At 44.3% G+C, this 22019-nt stretch overlaps 1 protein-coding gene across 3 annotated transcripts in view; it reads left to right on the top strand.

Annotated features, from left to right (window-relative positions):
• Positions 1–22019, top strand: part of TSPAN2 (tetraspanin 2) — a 65114-nt gene that overhangs the window by 24201 nt on the left and 18894 nt on the right. For all 3 annotated transcript variants that reach the window (XM_027613182.2, XM_027613173.1, XM_027613165.1), the window contains exons 3-6: positions 5888–5985; positions 7760–7834; positions 9125–9223; positions 10472–10543. In XM_027613182.2, the coding sequence (XP_027468983.1) occupies positions 5888–5985; positions 7760–7834; positions 9125–9223; positions 10472–10543 (344 nt within the window). The remainder of the gene's footprint in view (positions 1–5887; positions 5986–7759; positions 7835–9124; positions 9224–10471; positions 10544–22019) is intronic.

The raw sequence follows: 22019 nt of genomic DNA, 5'->3' as shown, positions 1-22019 counted from the left end.
CCCCGCATTGGGCTCCCTGCTCAGCGGGAAGCCTGCTTCTCCCTCTCCCAGTCGCCCTGCTCATGTTCCCTCTCTCACTGTGTCTCTGTCAAATAAATAAATAAAACCTTAAAAAAAAAAACAAAACAAAAAACGAATCTTAGCGCTAGGTAGAATAAGGAAACAGAACCAGTGAGGAAACAACGGGGGTTGGCAGTCAGCCACGGTTTTCCAGCTCTTCGTGGTGGGGCTCAGCCCACAACCCAAGTCTGCCGACACCCCGGCCTGTGCTTGTTCTGTTTCCCCTGGACAGTGGCAACCAACAGTCCTGGGAAGTCAGAGACCTCCTCTCCACTCCAGATATTTCTTATATTATAAATGGAGCCATCTACATGTGTGCAGAAATTGGTATTTCTTTCCTCAATAAATAATTGTCTAGATAGGAAAGATACCTGCTCTCTGGCAATAAAACGAGAAGAAAAATACACCAGGACACCATGTGTGGACTTAACAGAGCAAATGGTGTGAGGTAATAGGACTTTAAAAAAGAAGCAGGCCCAGATTTTGGAAAATCTCGCTTCATGTCACAGGGTGGCAGTCACTGAGCTGTGTGTTTTCTTTTCAGAGTAAGTGCCAGAGCAATCAGCCCACAAAACTCTTATCACCCCTTTGTTAAAGAGTGTTGGGGAACAGGCTTGGCACATTCAAGTGGCTCTTAAAGAAACAGAGCCTCACAGCCTAGAGTTCCCTCTCTGAGAGGGACCTCGGGAACACACGTGGCCTAGCTCCCTGCTTCTGGGCAGATGACTGCCAGGCTTTGTAGGAGAACTTTCTCGCTGTCCTTGATGGGGGATGCTTTCCTGTCTGGGATCCTTGCTTCTTCCTTGTGATGGAGAGAGGTTCCCTTCTTGTGGTAAAGATCCACCCTGACATCGCAGCTGGGGACAGGGTGGAGAGATCCAGCCCTGAGCCCTGAGGAGAGCAGGCGCTGAGGGCAGCCAGACTTCTACCTGACGCCCCTTCTCAAGGTCCTCTGAGTCCAGGCCAAGGTCTGGAGGCTGGTGCAGGATATCTGTGTCCCTGGAGTGTTAACATGGAGAACGGAGAGCCTGCCAGAGAGGAACTGCTGAGATAAGTTCGGGTTTCCTGCACTCTCTCCGCTGTAGACTCCCTCAGCAAACTCCTGGGGGGGGGAGCTCCCCTACCCTCTGTCTTCCAAACTCCACCAACTTGCCCTGGGACTTCCTGTTACAGTCCCTCTCCAGGGGCTGCCTCCTGGAGGGACAGACACTGCAGGGGGCTCCTTCCAGGGGTGCTCAGTGGGGAGCCGGCCCCTCAGGCCCTCAGAAGCCTGGACAGGGCGCGGGTGCTGGAGTGCATGAAGCCGTGTCTGTGAGCCGAGGACGTTGGCAGGTTTTCTCCACGAAGGGGCTGCGCTCACAGACAGCAACCCCTTGGCTCTCCAGGGTCACAGGCTGACCCGTAGCTGTCTCTCCCTGTTGAATTCAGAGTCCGGGAGCCTGGTTTCGATTGTGCGTGGACATCATGTGTAAGGAAAGGGTTCCAGTGCTGAATGCTGAGGAGCTGGCTTGCCTTTTTCAAAACTCTGACTCGTTCCGATCGTATTTTTTTACTTCTTGGTTTTCAGTTGTACTTGAGAGTCGTGGTGGTTGCAGAAGAGAGGTGCTATAGCTTACATGGTTGAGAGTTTCTCCAAAGCATTTTTACAAGTTATATTATTATTTCCATATCACAGATAACAAAACTGAGGAAGAAGAGGAGGTACTTAAAGGTCAGTTGACAGGCCTGGATCTCTAGCTCCCAGCCCTGTATTTTCAGAGGCAAACCCAGACATCATCCATTAGAGACTGCGCAACCCTTTTCTGAAGGAAGAAGAAAGAAGAGCACCCTCCTGACATTTATAAATTGCTAAGTGAACAGCCTTTTAGCTGAGAGTCCCCATTCTTCTGAGTTCCCACTGGAATTGCGCCAGAGGAGTTAGGCTGTACACTTTGGAGCAGACTCCCTAGCTCGGTTCCAATTTTGCCCCTCATGAGCTGGGCAGTCTCTGGCAAACGCCTTAAATTCTCCGTGTCTCAGACTCCCCGGCTGTGAAATATGAATATTAATATGCCACAGACCTCATAGCATGACGTAACAGAAGAGCACGCTTAAGCGCAGTACCCGTGGTGTAGGTTTTATTATTCTGATGTAGGTAGGTAATTGTGTTCCTCAGTAAAGGAAGGAGCCAGCCTACAGGAGGATTACACGGGAGGATATGAGAAGGAAAGTTAGATAAAGGAGTGAGTGGTTTAGATGCCGTGTAGTCAGAATGAGAGACTGGTTGATCACATCGAGGCTTCTCAGGAGGCAGGTTCCCGAGCTGATGCCTGTCAGGAGCACAGTGTGGGTACTGCATGGAGCAGGCTGAGGTGCCAGGAAGTGGCGGTTGTCACTCTAGGGCTGAATGACTCCGTGACTCAGACATGTTAAGCTCCATACAACAGTACTCAATAACGATAGCTGTTATTTACACAGAGCTCAAGTCTTTACCTTCTGCATAAGCTAAGTCCCATCCCGTATTCTAGATACATATAAATTATGTGCACCCAGGGCAAGATGGGAGGGAGGGAGAGTTGCCCAGAGGCAGAGAAAAAACATTCTTAGATGACAAATGGTCATTAGCCGGGTCTGTAAAACCGTCTGCCGCCAGAAAGCCACGGAAATTGATGACCATGCCACTCTTCAGTCCCATGAAGGGGGGAGTCATTTTTTTTTTCCAAACCAATTGATTACGTTTATTTGCATATCACAAAGAAAGGTAGAGAACTTGAGCATTCAGTGTGAACTATGTTCTTGGTGACTTACATACATTATCTTTTTAAATTCTTACAACCATATCAAGTAGGTATTTTTTCGGAAGAAACAGAAATGTGGAGATGAAGAAACCTAACCAAGGGCACACAACAAATGAGTGACAGAAGTAGATCACAAGATCTGACTCCAAAAACCATGTCCTTTTTATCTCAACACACTGCTTCTGGTAAATTCAATAAGCCATCAGCTTAAAGACGAGAGAAACGAGATGGAAAACTATATAGCAGCTAACACTGTTGGGAGCCAGAGAAATGCAATCTGCAACAGATTATGGAAATTATATATATATATAAAATGTATATTGTTATGAGTATGTATATTACTTGTATATGAAACAGGACAAAATTCCTGAACCATTTCTGGTAGAGGATGTGCCTTAACTTGTTTCAGAATGAATTGCTCCCAAGACAGTCTGAATCCAAAGAGGGGAGTCCTTTTAAAATGAGTTGATACAGACAAGGCTTTTTGGTTGCTGGGGAGAGGCCTCAGGAATTGGAGCTGCTGGGTCCGTTCCAGGCTGTGTTTGCTCTGAGTTCTAGGATTCCGATAGCCTAAGCATGGCCTACTATACCAATAAGCAGATTTTCTTGGGGTGGGGGGTGGGGGGGTCATTATTTTAGAAGGACAGGGATTGTTGCCCGAGGGACTGAGTGAGCTTGTGTGCAGCTCGGGGAACAACTGTGTCCTCCACAGGCCCCACGCCTATGTCCACCGCACCCCAGCCTCCCCAGGAGCAGCCTCTTTCCTGTGTTCCAGACTCCCAGGAAACCGTTCTCAGGGTGTGCAGCCATGCGCTCATCTGCCCGGCCCTGAGAGAGCCCCACCCTGTGGCGGCTCGGTGGGGGTCTGCTGAGATGTATTCCTAGCATGTATCTCTCAGCAAAGATGGGCAATGGCAGACCGCCAGGCTGATCAAGAATTTTGTCTTGTGCTGGGCATAGTCTAGGTTGGGTGAATAGGGTTAGTTGGTGGACTTAAGTAAACAGAGAAAGACAAATATGAGAACGTGCAAAAGCACCAAATGGAAAAGAGCAGGGCCAGGTCAGGTCGCGGTACATTCCCCTGTGGCCCGAGCCCAGGTTCAAGAAAGATCCAGGTGGGCTCGGGCCCTAGGCTATAACTCTGAGCAGAATTTGTAGAGGGAAATCAATGTAATAAGGCCACCCGCGCATGAGACATTTTGTGAGGGGACTGAGTAAGGTGAGGGTGGCCCCCTGCCTGCAGCCTGTTGGGACAGGACTGGAATCGGGTCTCCAGGCCTGACCCCCCGGGAGCAAAACAGAAATGGAACCCTTGCCTCGCCTAATGGGCTTGTTCGAGAAGCCAGTGAAATGACGAAAATGAAGGAGCTTTGAAAAAGAAAATGTTTAAGACAAGGTCTTGAGGCAGCGGAGCCTACAATAGCCCTGTTTTTAATACGGTGTCATTTCTCGCATGACCACATCCATTCCACACGAAATCCTGCTTTTGGCAGAGAGGAAAGGGGAGGAGGGGGCCGAGCCGGCAGAGCAGGACTGCAGACGCTGCAGGGCTTCCCCGGCCCCGGAGGCCCTGAGAACAGCCTGGGTGGTACCGGAAGTGCAGCAGCCTGTCCTGCCACCCCGTCTGTGTCAGGGACCCGACAGATCTGCCCACAAACCACCGGCAGCACCCCAGAGGCCCCCCCCAGGCACCCCGTGGGCGGGTGAGCTCAGGCTTCCCCCCCCCCCCCCCGCCCCCCAGAGGTGGACCGCCCGGCTCCCCACCCTTTCAGAGAATGGGAGGGGTTTCCAGGTGACTCATATGAATACAATGCAAAAAATAAAATAGGGACAATTAGCATTATTCTAAGCAAGTCAAGGACCAGGCCTCACATTGTGTTCTAACTTATCTCCGGATCAGAAAAGGAAATAAGAAAGGGTTTGGCTTTATTTCTCTCAGAACAAGAACATTTCTGTCCTTTGCTTTCTCCATGAGAACAACAGTTCCTAGGGCTTGGCTTCAGTAGTAAGTAGTAGTAACTTCAGTAGTAAGGGAAATTAGCGCCCACATTAAGGCTGCTATTATTGCTGGGACGCGGGGCAGGTTAGGGTAATGGTGATGGGATGGCTTTAGAGGTGGATGGGTATTTTTATCCCAGCTCTATGATCTTGGGCAAATCGCTTAACCTTTGGGGGCCTAGTTCTCTAGAAAATGGATCACGAAGATTAAATTAATAAATCTTCCCCAGTTGCTGTGCCCAGAAAACAAACCCTTCATAAACGTAGCTAATATTGTATTAGGATGAGTATTTGATGTGTGTTACCTTGTCGCCTCCTCTCCTTGGCTGTTTTCTTGCAGCGTTGCAAACCTCCCACGTGCCCAGCGTACATGGTGATGCCCTCTAAAGTGTGTGATTCTCACAAAGCTTTTCGGCCTTATTGCTGTGTCTTCCCCCTTCCCCCCCCCCCCCCCAACTAGAGCCTCCCTCTTCTGTCCCATTGTGTCCCTGCTTCCCCATCCGGGCAGACCATCAGCCCTTTGTCCTCCCCGGTCTCTCCTATCATGGCGACAGCCATTAATTAATTCCTGAGTGCCATGAGAGCCCAAGGGGCTCCTAGGGAGGTGTGGGTTTGTGTCCTGGCCCTGGCACTGATCCTGACCGCCCCTGGGCTCAACAGCATCACTTTTACGCAAATGATAGTAACAGCCACTTTGACAGGGGCGGTAGAGATCGGGAAGGTAAAGTGCCTGGCATGGGGGAGGCATGTGGAGGTGATTAAGAGCATGCGCTGTGGGACTCTGACAGCCGAGGTTTCCAGTCCTTGCGGCTCAAGTGACGGTGAGGAGGTCCCTTCACCTCCGTAAGTACCAGCTTTCTCTGTTCCCTGGGGATAACCGTAGCCCCTGCCTCTCAGGATCCCTGCGCAGCGCCCTTCAGGTGCATGCCACAGGTGTTACCCATTACATTATCCGCAGTGGACGTGACACCCGGCCGAGGCGGGCCCCTGGAGCGGCCGGGGAGCCCGCCAGCTGAGGGTCAGCGAGCGACTCCTCTGACTCTTCCCCGCAGGGCTGTATGTGCTGGTTGGAGCAGGGGCCCTGATGATGGCCGTGGGCTTCTTCGGGTGCTGCGGAGCCATGCGGGAGTCGCAGTGTGTGCTCGGATCTGTAAGTGGGGCGTTGGGGGCGGGAACTGGTCTGAAGCAGGCCCCCGGGTCTGGCCTCCAGCGCCAGCTCCTGGGGCCCACTGAGACCTTGGCACTCGCGCCCTCCTCCCTGAGTCTCCGTTTCTCCATCTCTTGCTTAAGAACAATATTATCTTTATCCCTGCCTCATATGGAAAGTATGAAAAATATGAGGTCATTAGCGTGAAGATGTTTGGGGAGGAAGCGTGCCTAATAATTGTAAGGGATAATTATGATTGCTCTTTCAAAATTATATCACAGTGAGGGAGGCAGCTAAGGTTCCTATAGGCAGGGAAGTGCTGTTAACTATAAGAAAAGAATTGCTGTTTGAGATCAGTAACTTCACCAAACATCCCTCTTGTAGTTTATTTTATTAAGCAGCCTCTGTCTTAAAGAAAGAAAGAGAGAGAGAAAGAAAGAAAAAAGAGGAAAGGAAAAGAAAAGAAAAGAAAGAATGAATTTTAGTTACTACTATACATCCAATACCAGAGTGAGCTGAGAGAAACAAGAAGGAAGAGGGGCCGGAGGAGAGAAAGATCTTGTCTATCTCCACGAGGGGTCTAGAAACAGCAATTTTAGGGGGGCAGTCTCTCCTTACTCGCTGCCAATCTTTGACTTTTAACTGTGGCTGATGCTTCTGATCTCTTGCTGGGTAAAATCTCTAACTCATCTCCTCGGTCCTCTGTTCTGCCTGTCTTTCCCCTGTTGCTGAGCATCCCTGTCGTTTATTACTGAACACAGAGCAGACCCGAGAGACCAGAACAGAAATCTGTCCAGGAGGACACCCCTCACTGCCACTCCCACTCCCCAGAGAAGCCTCACAGCCCACACAGTCTGGGCCCCTTCTTCCCCAAGTCCAGGCCCCACCAGTTGCTCCCAATGTCCTGGCCTTGTTTTGTATCTTTATGGAATCTCTTTGGTTCCTCAAGAATTCATTGAGCACCTAGGTGCCAGGCACTGTTCTCTAAGTGGCAGGATTTCTTTATCACTACCTGAAATGATCTAACTCGCTTTTTTGTTGCTTTACTCATTTCTCATACTTCCCATTTTCTTTCTTTCTTTCTTTCTTTTTTTACTATTATGTTCAGTTAGCCAGCATATAGTACATCATTAGTTTTTGATGTAGTGTTCAACGATTCATTAGGTGCGTGTAACACCCAGTGCTCATCACCACACGTGCCCTCCTGAATACCTCTCACGGGGCTACCCCATCCCTCCCACCCCCCTCTGAAACCCTCGGTTTGTTTCCTGGAGTCCAGAGTCTCTCACGGTTTGTCTCCCTCTCTGATTTCTTCCTGTCCAGTTTTCCCTCCCTTCCCCTGTGGTCCTCTGCACTATTCCTTATGTTCCACATATGAGCGAGACCATATGATAATTGACTTTCTCTGCTTGACTTATTTCACTTAGCATAATCCCCTCCATGTCGATGCAAATGGTACATATTCTTCCCATTTTTCTAATAGGAGGTCCATGATAGCAGAGATGTGGGGATTGTATCTTATTCCTCACTGTATACCCAGTGTCAAGGACGGTGCCTGGTGCAGAGTAGATGCTTAATGATAATTGCTGAATGAATTAATGAGCAAATGAATGAATGAATGAACTACAGGGGAATGGAGGTAGATGCTTCCTACCAGATCAATTCAAACTAATAATCTTGCCTAATGTTTTTTTTTTAAATGAAACTAGCATTAAAGAGGCCAAATAAATTGAAAAGGTATTGAGTTAATGAAGTGAGTATATTCTCTTATCTACAGTTCTTCACCTGCCTACTGGTGATATTTGCTGCTGAAGTAACCACTGGAGTATTTGCTTTTATAGGCAAGGATGTAGTAAGTAGAAATTACAATTTCTTTTTACGATGGTTAAAGGGTTTCTTTGCGGCAAAGGCTATGAGAATATTACACCCACAATGATATTGAAAACTAAATAATCCCCAAGATATCATTTGCACATAACTTTTTAACCTAGAAGTATTATGCAGACCTGTGCATATTGCATGTATAAGTGTGCATACATTTACTTGCACATATTTTTCTGAGGAGGTAGTTCATAGCTTTCATTAAATCTATAAAAGAGTCTATGATTTCTTTTAAAGCATCTCTAGTTTAAGATGATCCCATTTGTAATGGGGAAGCGGGTAGATTGCACACATGAGAAAGAGGTATGGAGAGGAACATGCATTTTCATCCCTTGTTAGACTACCATTTGTCCATAGGGATTGGCCTGAAAAGAGGTCACGTCATCCTCAAAGACTTAAAGCCCGACCTGCTGTGTGCTGGTGAAGCCAGTTTATTTAAATTGGTGTTCAAACTATAGGTGTCCAAAATAGGTTATCAAGAGAACCCACAGAGGAAATGGCCTTTTCATAAGGGACACACTGTGTTAAGACACACTGTGGGAAAGAAGGCATGAGAAGGAGGAAGAATGGAATCTTAAGTTTACTGTATTTCATGTAAATTCATGTGCTATCAGTATTGTGTTTATGAACTTTAGATTTTTTTTTAAAAAAATGGTAAATATGTAGAATAAATAAATATCACCTCCTTTGGAATATTTCTAAAGTAGCTGGTTCTATCTGTAGGTTGGAGGAATTGGATCTTAGGACCTTTTGAGATGCTATGGATGTCAGATCACCTGCCTTTATACCAGAAAAAGCATTCCCTAAGTTTCATATTATATTTGTATTTCATATTATATTCCTTGGTCATGAATATTTTTCAAACCATGTCATGAATAGACATGAGTACTTTCAACCAGTAAGGTACCAAGAAGGCATAAGTCACCACTCTGGTTATATGTCAGAATCTCCCGGGCGGGCCCAGGAGTCTGGGGGCTGATGGATGCTGATGTCCATTCAGGTTTGAGAACCTCCACTCTCAGAAATCTTTCTAGTCTATGAAAGTTATTCTTGGTTAGTTCTATCCTTCCATCTCCAAAAGTATCCGAGAAACTCCAGAGTCTATAATCTGTCCCATATTTGGAGAATTGTCTTAAAATACAGATAAACATGGGGAAAGGCTGTATTTTCCAAGGGTAAGGAAGAGGGGTTTTCCTTGATGAAAGGAGAATGTTTGAAACTTCCCACTCACTGTCCCTTTGGTTTCCTGGTATTTTTTCAGGCCATACGGCATGTTCAGACCATGTATGAAGAGGCCTATAATGATTACCTGAGAGACAGGGAAAGGGGGAACGGGACTCTCATTACCTTCCACTCAACAGTAAGTAACTTTACTTCTTCCTTAAAATCATATCTTCTAAAGAGCATTCATTAGCCAGCTTCTCTCCCATCACCTGGATCAGAGTAAATTTGGTATAATGAAGCCTTAGCCCTGTATTTCAGCCCTCACGGGAGCCACAGTTGACATTCTGTGTAGAACCTAGAAGAGGAAGAAGCCGAGCACAGAAAGTTCACAAGAGGAAGTCAAGAAATGTGCCCCAGAGAGACGAAAGAGCACAAATAAGAACACCCAGAAAGCAGCCCAAATAAATACCAAGGTCTCTCAAAAGGTGGCAGGGTGGCGTTACAGAAACAACCATGACCTTCGAGTCAGAAAAGCTCAGTTCTAGCTGCAGTTCTGCCACTGGGCAGCTTCGTGACCTTGAACAAGTTCCTTGTCTCCCCGATAACCGTTCAGCTCCCCATTTGTACAATGAAACGGCTCGGACACAGCCACGCTCCCTGGAACGTTCCATGGGACTGTGCTGTCCGTGCAGTGCTGAGGGCTACACACAGTTAACCAAGGAGGGCATACAGAGGAGAGGAGAGGGGCCAGGCCAGAGTCTTAACCCCTCTGATATGGAGAAGTAGCTATGAACTCCTGTGCCAAGTGCTTTCAGGTAGCGCCATTCTTATTCATCACGGGAATGTCCTGGAAGGTGCAAACCATTTCTCCTTCTCAGCCTCAACTGCCCCCAGGACATCAAGCAGCACACACCCTCCTTTGTCCTTGAAGGGCCAGCCGTAAGGCAGGACACCTGTCCGCTGGCCAGACCTTCAGGCCCTGACCTGTCAGCCTCCAGGGTTTATTTACTGTGGTCACTTCTCCTCTCCATCCCAGACTGTCCCCGGTTAATGAGCCCTTCCTGAAGCTCATAAAACTTTAGCTATTCAGCAGGTTAAATTACTCCCAGGCTGAAAAAAAAAGAATCTAAAGACCGAATTCCTGTCTAAAACACAGCAATTGTGTAACACAGACACCGTCAATTGCCTTCTTGCTTTGTTTGGGTTGCCTTGAGTCACTTCCCATCGGAAAACTCAGAAAACTTTACAGAAGTCCTTCTCTTGTTTTGCTAGCATGATTATGTGAGTCTTCACTATCTTTCTAGAAATGGCAGTTTGGGTTGCAGTCACTGGGCCCCGTAGCTGCTTTGCTGCCTCAGTGCCCCAGGGCCTCAGCAGTGATGCCCAGACTTGTAGCTCCCGCTTCTCCCTCCTGTGCCCTAAAAACTCTTCTCTGACTCTCTAGTTTCAGTGCTGTGGCAAAGAAAGCTCTGAACAGGTCCAACCCACATGCCCAAAGGAGCTTCTGGGGCCCAAGGTAAGCTTCTCCATCAGGGTCCCTAACCCACCTGTCATGTAAGATGGTTCTAGCCCATGGGGTGATGGGTGTGACTCTAGGAGACCCTCTCCCAGGGACTTCTGTGCCTCAGCTCTATTCTATGTAAACTAAGTGAAGCACGCTGAGTCCAGTATCCCAGTGCCCTGGGAAACGATGGTATGCTGACTTGCCCATGATGGGGCAAATGCTGTGGCATTAATTAAACTTGCCAGGGCCAGGGGTGTGCACCCTGAGAATGTTGCCCCACTCCTCTCTGTGGAAATCCCTGATAAGTGCTTCACTTATTAAGTGCTGTGTGGCAGGCACTGTGCCAGGTTCTGAAAACTCTCAGATGAAGAACATGGCTCTTGCGTCCGTGGCCTCGCAGACTAGTCAAAGGAGAAGGTGCTGTGCCTGGTCTGTACAGAGTACAGTGGACACGGTGGTATTAGGAAAGCTTCACAGAGGTTGGAATCCTTGAGCTGCATTTTGATAAGGAAAGGTGATCCCAGGCCCAGAAAGCAGCAGGAACAGAGGCGTGGCAGAATGGAACTCCAGGAAAATAGGGACCCCAGAGGGGATGGTGAGGTACATGTTTGGGGAGGAGGTAGACAAAGGCATGATTTTACACCTGGAAGTTTGGGAAAGGTGTTGCTTTTAGCAGAGGATTAACATAGTCAGTGTTGCATCATAGAAACAGTACTCGGGCTGCCGGACGCAACAGATAGATGGTTGGAGAGTGATGGAGGGAGGCCACTTCGTTGACACTTGTGGTCACCCTGGTAGGAGAGGATGAGGAGCTAATGCAAGTGACAAGCTGTAGGAAGTGAGAGGAAGCAGCAGATTCAGAGACGTTCAGGGTGGAATCCACAGGCCTCTTGCATGTGAGTGGGGAGTAGAAGGGAGGAAGTTAAGACTTCAGACTTCTGCTTGGGCAGAGTGGGTGGGTAGAGGCTCTGCTCCCCGTGAGAGGTGAATATAGGGAAAGGAGCAGATCCTGGGGCAGTTTTGGTCAAGTTTGCCCTTGACGTGCCTGTGGGACTTACATGTAATCTGAGCTAAAGATGGGTGTAGGGATCCCAGCATAGTGGTGGTAGCCGAAGCCATAGCAGTAGAAGGGAGCCTCCAGGGATGTTGTGTAGAGTAAGGTAGAAGTGGGCTGGAAACGCTGTCATTTAAGGGGTAAGCAGAGGACAAGAAACCAGAAGACTGTGAAGGAGGAATCGGACTAGGGGAGTCCAAAGACAGTGGTGTCTGGGAAGTGAAGGAGGAGAGAGTTTGTCCATAGAGTTCAAGGCTGGGAAGAAGACAAAGAAATGAAGGCCGGAAATAATGTGTTGGGTTTGGTCTTAGGAGATCGTTAATGGTGTTTGCTATGCAGTTTCAGTAAAGGGATTGGGGAAAGCACAGATACAATGTGGGAAATAAGGGGGGGGGGAGATAGGAGAATGTGGGGACAGTGACATGGATGCTCTAAGCATGCAGCTGTGAAGGGACTGATGAGATCTTAGCTCCAGCTTGTGTCGTGAGTCAGGCATTGAACACTTATTGACTCCCTGTGAGTTGGATGGCATGAGTAAGGCACAGCCACGGCCCTCAAAGTTCTCACCATCTGCTGGACAGACCTGCCAGGGAGCCAGCACCACCACACAGTGGTGCATGAGTAAGGCTACATGAGAGGGGGCACCACAGACTCAACCAGGGGCATGCGATTTGAAGGCTTGCAGGAGGCCCTTCGGATGTGATTCGTTTTTGTTTTTGTTCAAGTATCATTAACATACAGTGTTAAATTCGTTTCAGGTGTATAACGATTCAATACTTCTGTACATTACTCTGTGCTCATCACAAGTACACTCCTTAATCCCCTTTATCTATTTCACCCAATTGCCCACCCACTTCCCCTCTGGCAACCACCGGTTTGTTCTCTGTATTTAAGGGTCTGTTTTTTGTCTTTTTTTTTTTTCCCTTCTTTGCTCATCTGTTTTGTTTCTTAATTTGCACATATGAGTGAAAGCACGTGGTATTTGTCTTTCTCTGACTGTGTTTCTCTATTTCACTTAGCATTATACCTTCTAGGCCCATCCATGTTGTAACGTAACATAATAAAATAAAATTTAAAAAATATTTAAAAAAATAAATATATAGGCACTCAAAGGCTGTAGAGGTGAGAGATTTTTGTTTCCTTGCTTATAAGGAAGTAACAAAAATAATTTCTTTTTTATGTAAGACTATTAAAATTGAGAAAATGATCTAAAAAATGGTTAAGATTTCGTTCTTTTATATGGCTGGGTAATATTCCATCGTGTATATATACTACTTCTTTATCCATTCATCTATTGATGGACATTTGGGTTGCTTCCATATCTTCACTATTATAAATAATGCTGCAATAAACATAGGGGTGCCATATATCTTTTCGAATTAGTGTTTTTCTTTGGGTAAATACCCAATAGTGAAATTGATGGCTCATATGGTATTTCTGTTTTTTATATTTTGAGGAACTTCCACACTGTTCTTTACAGTAGTTGCACCAGCTTGTGCACGAGGATTCCTTTTTCTCCACATCCTCGTCAACACTTGTTTCTTGTGCTTTGATTTTAGCCATTCTGACAGGTGCAAGGTGATATTTCATTGTGGTTTTGATTTGCATTTCCCTGATGATGAGTGATGTCGAACATCTTTTCATGTGTCTGTTGGTCATCTGGATGTCTTCTTTGGAGAAATGTCTATTCAAGTCCTCTGCCCATTTTTTAATTGGATTATTTGGTTTTTTGGTGTTGAGTTCTTCAAGTTCTTTAGGTAGTTTGGATATTAACGCCTCATCAGATATACCATTTGTAAATGTCTTCTCCCATTTATAGGTTGTCTTTTTGTTTTGTTGATTGTTTCCTTTGCTGTGCAGAAGCTTTTTATTTTGATGTAGTCCTAATAGTTTAATGTTGCTTTTGTTTCTCATACCTCAAGAAACATATCTAGAAAAATGTTTCTACAGCCAATGTCGAAGAGATTACTGCTCATGTTTTCTTCTAGGAATTTTATTTTTTCAGGTCTCACATTTAGGTCTTGAATCCATTTTGAGTTTATTTTTGTGTATGATGTAAAAAAGTAGTCCAGTTTTCCCAGCACCATTTGTTGAAGAGACTGTCTTTTTCCCATTGTGTATTCTTGCTTCCTTTGTCATGGATTAGTTGGCCATAAAAGCGTGGGTTTATTTTTGGACTCTGTTGTGTTCCATTGATCTGTGTCTTTTTTTGTGCCAGTGCTGTACTGTTTTGATGATTGCAGCTTTGTAGTGTAGTGTATCTTGAAATGTGGGATTGATTTTATCCAGCTTTGTTCTTGTTACTCAAGTTTGCTTTGGCTATTTGGGGCCTTTTGTGGTTCCATAGAAATGGGATTATTTATTCTCATTCTGTGAAAAATATTTTTGGTATTTTGATAGGGATTGCATTAAATATGTAGATTGCTTTGGGTAGTATGGACATTTTAACAATATTTGTTCTTCCAGTCTATGAGCATGGAATGTCTTTGTGTCATCTTCAATTTCTTTCATCAGTGTTTTATAGCTTTCAGAGTACAGATCTTTCACCTCCCTGGCTAGGTTTATTCCTAAGTATTTTATTATTTTGAGTGCAATGGTAAATAGAATTATTTTCTCAATTTCTAATTCTGCTACTTCATTATTAGTGTATAGAAATGCAACAGATTTCTATATATTTATCTTGTATCCTGTGACCTTACTGAATTCATTTATCTATTCTAGTGGTCTTTTGGTGGATTCTTTAGGGTGTTCTATGTGTAGTATCATGTCATCTGCAAATAGTGAAAGTTTTATTTCACCCTTACCAGTTTGAATGCCCTTTATTTCTTTTTGTTGCCTGATTGCTGAGGCTAGAACTTCCAGTACTATGTTGAATAAAAGTGGTGAGAGTGGGAAAAAAGGAAAAAAATGGTAAGAGTGGATATCCTTATCTTGTTCCTGATCTTAGAGGTAAAGCTCTCAGTTTTTTTACCTTTAAGTATAATTTCAGCTGTGGACTTGTCATATATGGCCTTTATTATGTTGATGCATGTTCCCTCTAAACCTACTTTGCTGAGGGTTTTTATCATGAATGGATGTTGTACCTTGTTCAATTCTTTTTCTCCATCTATTGAGGTGATCATATGGTAAAATCTTTCTCTTATTGATGTGATGTATCAAGTTGATTGAGTTGTGAATATTAAACCAGACTTGCATACCAAGAATAAATCCCACTTGATCATGGTGAATGATTTTTTTTAATGTATTGTTGGATTTGGTTTGTTAGCATTTTGTTGAGGATTTTTGCATCTTTGTTCAACAGAAACGTTGGCTTATAGTTCTCTTATTTTGTAGTGTCTCTGTCTGGTTTTGGTATCAGGGTAATGCTGACCTCATAGAATAAATTTGGAAGCTTTCCTTCCTCTTCTGTTTTTTTGGAATAATTTGAGAATAGGTGTTAACTCAGGGAGCCTTGGTGACTCAGTCAATTAAACATCTGACTCTTGATTTTGGCTCAGGTCATGATCTCAGGGTCCTATGATCAAGCCCCACATCAGGCTCAGTGCTGAGCATGGAGCCCCCTTAAAAGTCTCTCTTTCTCTCTCCCTCTGCCCCTCCCCCCACACTTGTGGGCTCTCTTTCTCTCTCTCTTGGAAGGAAGGGAGGGAGGGAGGGAGGGAGGGAGGGAGGAAGGAAGGAAGGAAGGAAGGAAGGAAGGAAGGAAGGAAGGAAGGAGGAAGGAAGGAAGGAAGGAAGGAAGAGAAAATACTAAAAAAAGGATAGGTGTTAACTCTTCTTTAAACAAGTGGTGGAATTCACCTGAGAAGCCATCTGGTCCTGTACTTTTCTTTGTTGGTAGTTTTTAAATTACTGATTCAATTTCATTGCTAGTATTCCGTCCGTTCAAATTTTTCATTTCTTCCTGATTCAGTTGTGGGAGGTTATATGTTTCTAGGAATTTATCCATTTCTTCTAGGTGTCCAATTTGTCGGCATAAAGTTTTTCATATTCTCTTACAATCTTTCATGTTTCTGTGATGTCAGTTGTTTTTTCTTCTCCTTTGTTTCTGATTTTATTTATTTGAGTTCTGCTCTTCCTTTTTTGATGAGTCTGGTTAAAGGTTTATCAATTTATTGATCTTTTCCAAGAACCAGCTCCTGTTTTCATTGATCTGTTCTACTATCTTTTTAGTCTCTATTTCATTTATTTCTGCTCTAATGTTTATTATTTCCTTCCTTCCACTGGCTTTGGGCTTGGTTTGTTCTCTTTTTTTCTAGCTCCTTTTGTGTAAGTTTAGGTTGTTTGAGATTTTTCTTGCTTCTTGAGGTACGCATGTATTGCTATAATCTTTGCTGTTAGAACAGCTTTTGCTGCATCACAAGGATTTTGGAATGCTGTGTAATCATTTTCATTTGTCTCCATGTATTTTTTAATTTTCTCTTTGATTTCTTGGTTGACTCACTCCTTGTTTACTAGCATGTTATTTGGCCTTCATATATTTGTGTTCTTTCCAGATTTTTTCTTGTGATTGATTTCTAGTTTCATACTGTTGTGGTCAGAAAACATGTATGATATGATTTCAATCTTTTTGAATTTATTGAGATGTGTTTTGGGCCTAACATGTGACCTGTTCTGGAGAGTGTTCCATATATACTTGAAAAGAATGTGTATTCTATTCTTATTGGATGGAATGTTCTAAATATATTTGTTAGATCCATCTGGTCCAATGTATCATTCAAAGCCACTGTTTCCTTGTTGATTTTCTGCCTGGATGATCTATCCATTGATGTAAGTAGGGTGCTAAAGTCCCCTACTTTATTGTAGACTATCAATTTCTTCCTTTATGTGTGTAAATAGTTGCTTTATGTATTTGGGTGCATAGAAATTTACAAGTGTTATATCTCTTGTTGGATTGTTCCCTTTATCATTATGTAATGACCTTCCTTTGTCTCTTATTATAGTCTTTGTTTTAAAGTCTATTTTGTCCAATATAAATATTGCTACCCCAGCTTTTTTTTTTTTTTTTTGCTTCACTTTGCATGGTAAAGGTTTTTCTACCCCTTCACTTTCAATCTGCATGTGTCTTTAAGTCTGAAGTGAGTCTATTTTAGGCAGCATGTAGATTGGTCTTGTTTTTTTATCCATTCAGTCACCCTGTGTCTTTTGATTGGAGCATTTAGTTCATTTACATTCAAAGTCATTCTTGATAGGTATGTACTTATTGCCATTTTGTTACTTGCTTTGCGGTTATTTTGTAGTTCATCTCTGTTCTTTTTTCCTTTTTTCTCTCTTGTGATTTGCTGATTTTCTTTCATAATTTGCTTAGATTCCTTTCTCTTTATTTTTTGGATATTATTACAGGTTTTTGGTTTGTGGTTACCATTAAGCTCATATGCAACATCTTATGCATATAGCAGTCTATCTTAAGCTCGTGGTTGCTTAAGTTTGAACCCATTCTAAAAGCACTAAATTTTTACTCCCCCTTCTCCACATTTTATTTATACGATGTCACACTTTACATTCTTTTATTTTGTGAATTCTTTGACTGATTTTTATAGATATAATTGATTTTACTGCATTTGTGCTTTAATCTCTGTACTTCAATCTACTACTTTCGTTATGTTTGTATTTGCCTGTGAAATCTTTGCCTTTCATAATTTTCTTACTCCTGTTTATGGCCTTCTCATTCCACTTAAAGAAGTCCCTTTAATGTTCCTTGTAAGTCTGGTTTAGTGGCGATGAACTCCTTTAACTTTTGTTTATCTGGGTAACTATCTCTCCTATTCTGAATGATAGCCTTGCTGGATAGAGTATTCTTGGTTGCAGGTTTTTTCCTTTCAGCACTTTGAATTTTTCGTGCCACTCCTTTCTGGCCTGCATATTCTCTGCTGAAAAATCAGCTGGTAGTCTTATGGGGTTTCTTTTTTATGTAACTGTTTACTTTTCTCTTGCTGCTTTTAAAATTCTCTCTTTATCACTATTTTTTGCCATTTTAATTATTATGTGTCTTGGTGTGTATCTCCGTGGGTTCATCTTGTTAGAGGCTCTCTCTGCTGCCTGGACCTGTTTCTTGCCCCAGATTAGGGAAGTTTTCAGCTATTATTTCTTCAAATAAATGTTCTGCCCGTTTTCTCTCTTCTCCTTTTCTGGTACTCTTATAATGTGAATTTTATTATGCTTGATGATGTCACTGAATTCCCTTAACCTATTCTCATTTTTTATGGTTCTTTTCTTTCTTTTTGCCGTTCATCATGGTTGCTTTCCATTACCCTGTTTTCCAGCTCCCTGATCCATTTTTCTGTTTCCTCTAATCTATTGATTCCCGCTACTGTATTTTTAAATTTGATTCTTGAGTTCTCCGTCTTTGGTCCTTTTTTATATTTTCTCTTTGTTGAAGATCTCAGTGAGGTCCTCCACTCTTTTCTCAAGTCCAGTGAATATAACCATTGCTCTGAATTCTTTATCAGGAATATTGTTTATCTCCATTTCATTTAGTTCTTTTGTTGTGCTTTTGTCCTGTTCTTTTATTTAGGATTTTCTGCTAATGTTGTCTAACTCTCTGTGTTTGTGTCTATGTATTAGGAAAATCAGTTATGTCTCTTGATCTTGAAAATAGTGGCCTATGAGGAAGAGGTCCTGTGGTACCCTGCAGTGCAATGTCCCCTGTTCACCAGGACCAGGAGCTTCAGGGGTGTTTTCTATGTGGGTTGCATAGGCCCTACTGTTCTAGCTAAGCCTTGTTTATCTTCAGTCCAGACAGTTGCAGTGGCCCACTTTGCCTATGGTGGGCAGGGTTTGGTCCCTGTGCTGTTACAGAGTTAGTCTGGGGCCACAGTGGGCTTATTGTTGGGCAGTGTCAGCAGTCAAACCAGATGTCTGCCCTCATCCATCTACTGGGGCTGTGGTCACACCAAACTGCAGGGCACTATCTCTGCCTTGTCCCCTGAGAGGCTTTCATTGGTGGGTGGGGCCCACAGTCAGATCAGATGTCTATTCCCAATCCATCTGCTGATGCTGCAGTGACCATGAACTGCAGGGCTCTCTTCCTGTGAGGTCCTAAAGAGGTTTTTGTCAGTGGGCAGAGCCAATAATGAGATCAGATGTCTGCCCCCAGTCTGTCTGCTGGAGCTGCAGATGCGCTGACTGGCAGGGCTCTCTCTCTAAACTGCCAGTTATAAGGTTTGGCTACTCAGACTACAGTTGAAATGGTGTGTATGGTTATCTTCCCCTCTTCCCAGGGCGGGAGTCACTTTGGAGTGGTGGAGTCCCTGCCTGGGCTGATTGCAGGTTGAGATATGGCAGGAGCCATTCTGGAGAGACTGCTGCCAAGTGGGGCTGGTTGGATGGGGTGGACCCAGATCCACAGGAGAACACAGAGGCAGGCAATGTGGTGTTAGCAAGCTAGGTGGCAGGTGTTCTCACTGGTTCCTGTAGGTATCTAGGTATCTAGGCTGGGGAGCAGGGGGAGAGAAATGGTGCCCACCAGGTCTTTTGTTCTTGGAAAAGTCTCCTAAAGATCCCTGCCCTTCCAGCACATGTTCTGGGATGTAAATAAATCTCCTTCCCATAAACCCCAGATACTTTTCAAACTGCTGCTTCTATGCTGTATCTCAGTAGGCCTGTTTGTTATGCTGGCTCTTTAAGAATAGTGACTCAGTTTCCTATCACCCTCTGGCTCTCCCAGAGCAGAGCATGCTGATTTTTAAAGTTCCTGGTATTAACCCCACTGATTGTAAAAACTCTCAAAGTTAAGCCCCTCTGGTTTTCAAAGCCAAATGTTATGGGGACTTATCTTCCCAGTGCCAGTCCCCTGTGCCTGGGATGCCTGGGATGGGGTCTGTCTCTCTCCTTTCTCCATGCTTGTGGTGCCCCTCCTGTTTGTGGTGAGTCTACCCAGGGGTTTGTTTCCCAACTGCATCTCTGCCCTCCCTAACCTTTTCAATGTAGCCTCCTCTCTGTGATTAACCATGGAAAGTCTGTTCTGCTAGTCTTCAGGTTTTCTGAGTTGGTTGCGTGGATGTAGCTGTTATCTAGGTGTGTCCATGGGAGGAGGTGAGCTTAGGATCATCCTACTCTGCCATCTTTCCAGAAGTCCTCTCCCCTGGTGTGATTCTTAGGATGAGTTTTAAAGGATGAATTGGAGTTTAGCAAACAAAAGAGAAGGGTATTCCAGGTAGAAGGGATAGGGTAAAGGCATGGAGGCGAAAGAAGGTAGTTGTATCCAGAAAAGTGCCCACAGTGGGGAGTGAATAAAAGCTCAGGTGGCTGTGGATATGAGTTCTTCAAGGAGGAGGGCCTGTTCTTGAAGGGCCTTGCGTACTCTTGTGAAGCCAAAAGTCTAAATTTCATGCTGTATGCCTAGGAAAGAATCTGGGATGGGATTTGCATTTTCTTGAGTTTGCTGTAGTAGCAGTTTGGAGGATTGATGGAAAATGAATAATCTGGAGCCAAGGAAGCCAGTTGGGAAGGCTGCTATCTCATTGTCAGCCAAGAAATGTTAACTGGTAATAAGCTGGACTGAGCACCGGGAATGGAGAGAAGGCCATTTAGAAAGTAAAATCTACAGGACCTGGTCACCAGACCAGTTAGGTATGAAAGAAGAGGGATAGATACCAGCTGGATAGATGGTATCATTTATTGAGCTGAGGAACAGAGAAGAAGGAACAAATTTTGGAGAAAAGAAAGCAAGTTCAGTGCTTAACATGGTAATTTTGAGGAGCCAGTGGAACTTCCAACTGGAAACGTCCAAAAGACAGCCAGAAAATCTAGCTTGCAGCTCAGGAGAGAGGTTTGGGTGTCAGTACCTTGTGGGAAACTTAAAGCTGTAGATAAGAATTTGATCCACTAGGTTTGGAAGAAAGAAGGGCAAGAATAGAACTCCAGGGAACAAGAACATTTAAGGATGGGGAGAGGAAGAGCTGCCAAATAAGGAAGGTAGAAAAAATAGAAACACATGTGAAAAGACACATGGTGGGGGAGGGAGGGAATGGTCACCAGGGTCAGGTGCTGCCACGGAGGTCAGCTCAACATTTATCAATACCTATCTTATGCCTGGCACTGCAAATACAAAGATGAATGATACAAAGTCCCTCCTCTCAAGGAACTTGCAGTTTAACAGGAAAGATGAGCCCAGAAATGAATAAAGTGCAGGAACAGAAGTATGCACAGAGTGTACAAGTGCTATGAAAACACAGCGGGTTACTTAGTGAGGCCAGAGGCTGGACAGATCAGGGGAAAGCTGACTGGAGCAAAGATGTCTCAGCTAACTCTTCAGGTGTGAGAAGTAACTATGGAAGCATTAGACAGGAGAAAGTAGGGGGAGATCTGTCTGCAGAGGAAATAGCATAAGCAATGGCACAGAAGCAGAAAATATGGTTTGTGTAGGGAACTAAAAGTCCAAGGAGGTTCAGTAAGATAACTACTGAAATGTTGATAGGATTGAGCATTTTAAAAAGGTGCTTGATGTCAGGGGCAGAGTGAGGACAGAATCCATGCTGCATGAAATGAGATGTAAGGAATAGGGGTGCCCTTTCAAGTAGTCTTGGGGCAAAGGACAGGAAAAGAGAGTTCAGAAAAGATGAAATCGAAATTACCATTAAACACATAAAAATGTAGGCAATTAATAGCAATGTTTTAAAAAAATTGCAAATTAAAGAGCTGTCATTGTTTAACCTATGAAATTGGCCGGGTTTTTGTTCTTATTAATTATATATGATGTTGGCAAAAATTATATAAAACAAGCATTTTCAGAGAAATTGGTACAAAATTTTTAGAGATCATTATGACTGTAAAATTCATGAGTTAAGAGAGCTTCTAAGATGGCAGAGTAGGAGGACTCTGACCTCAACATATTTACAACTAGATATCACCCACATCCAAGTCAGTAAACTGGAAAGCAATCCAAAGACTGAAAAAACAAACTTCACAACTAAATATAGAGAAGCTGCATCTGAAGGGTTAGGAAGGTCAGAAAGGCAGTGGGAGGCTGCCTACAGAAGGGAGAGAGCTGCACACGCAGAGAGGACAGAGAAATGGACTCTGGCACCAGGGAGCTCACGCAGGGAAGACTAATCCCCATAAAGTTGGCTTTAAAAACCAGAGAGGCTGAATTCCGTGAGTTTGTAAAACCTGTGGGACTTGGAGCCTGGAGCTTGAAAAGTCAGCTGACTCAGCACTGGGCAAGCTGGGAGGGTGAGAGATAGCTGGGTCACCACCCTTAAAGAGCAGCCTGTATGGAGAGGCAACATGAAAATAGCAGTTTACACAGTGCCAGGGGCAAACAGGAGACAGATCTGTTCATACTGATTTCAGAGCATGTTGGGTGACTTTGAGAACAAAGGAGCTGGGCAGGTACCATTTTCCTCCACCGTCCTCCAGCATAAACATGGGAAGCAGGACTGTGCAGATACTTGCTACCTAACCTGCTAGCAGTGCACCATGACCACGAGATCTCCT

The sequence above is a fragment of the Zalophus californianus genome, chromosome 4, assembly GCF_009762305.2.
Source record: "Zalophus californianus isolate mZalCal1 chromosome 4, mZalCal1.pri.v2, whole genome shotgun sequence".
Lineage (NCBI taxonomy): Eukaryota > Metazoa > Chordata > Mammalia > Carnivora > Otariidae > Zalophus > Zalophus californianus.
Note: the sequence above shows the minus strand (reverse complement) of the source record. Positions and strands in the feature narration are given on the sequence as shown.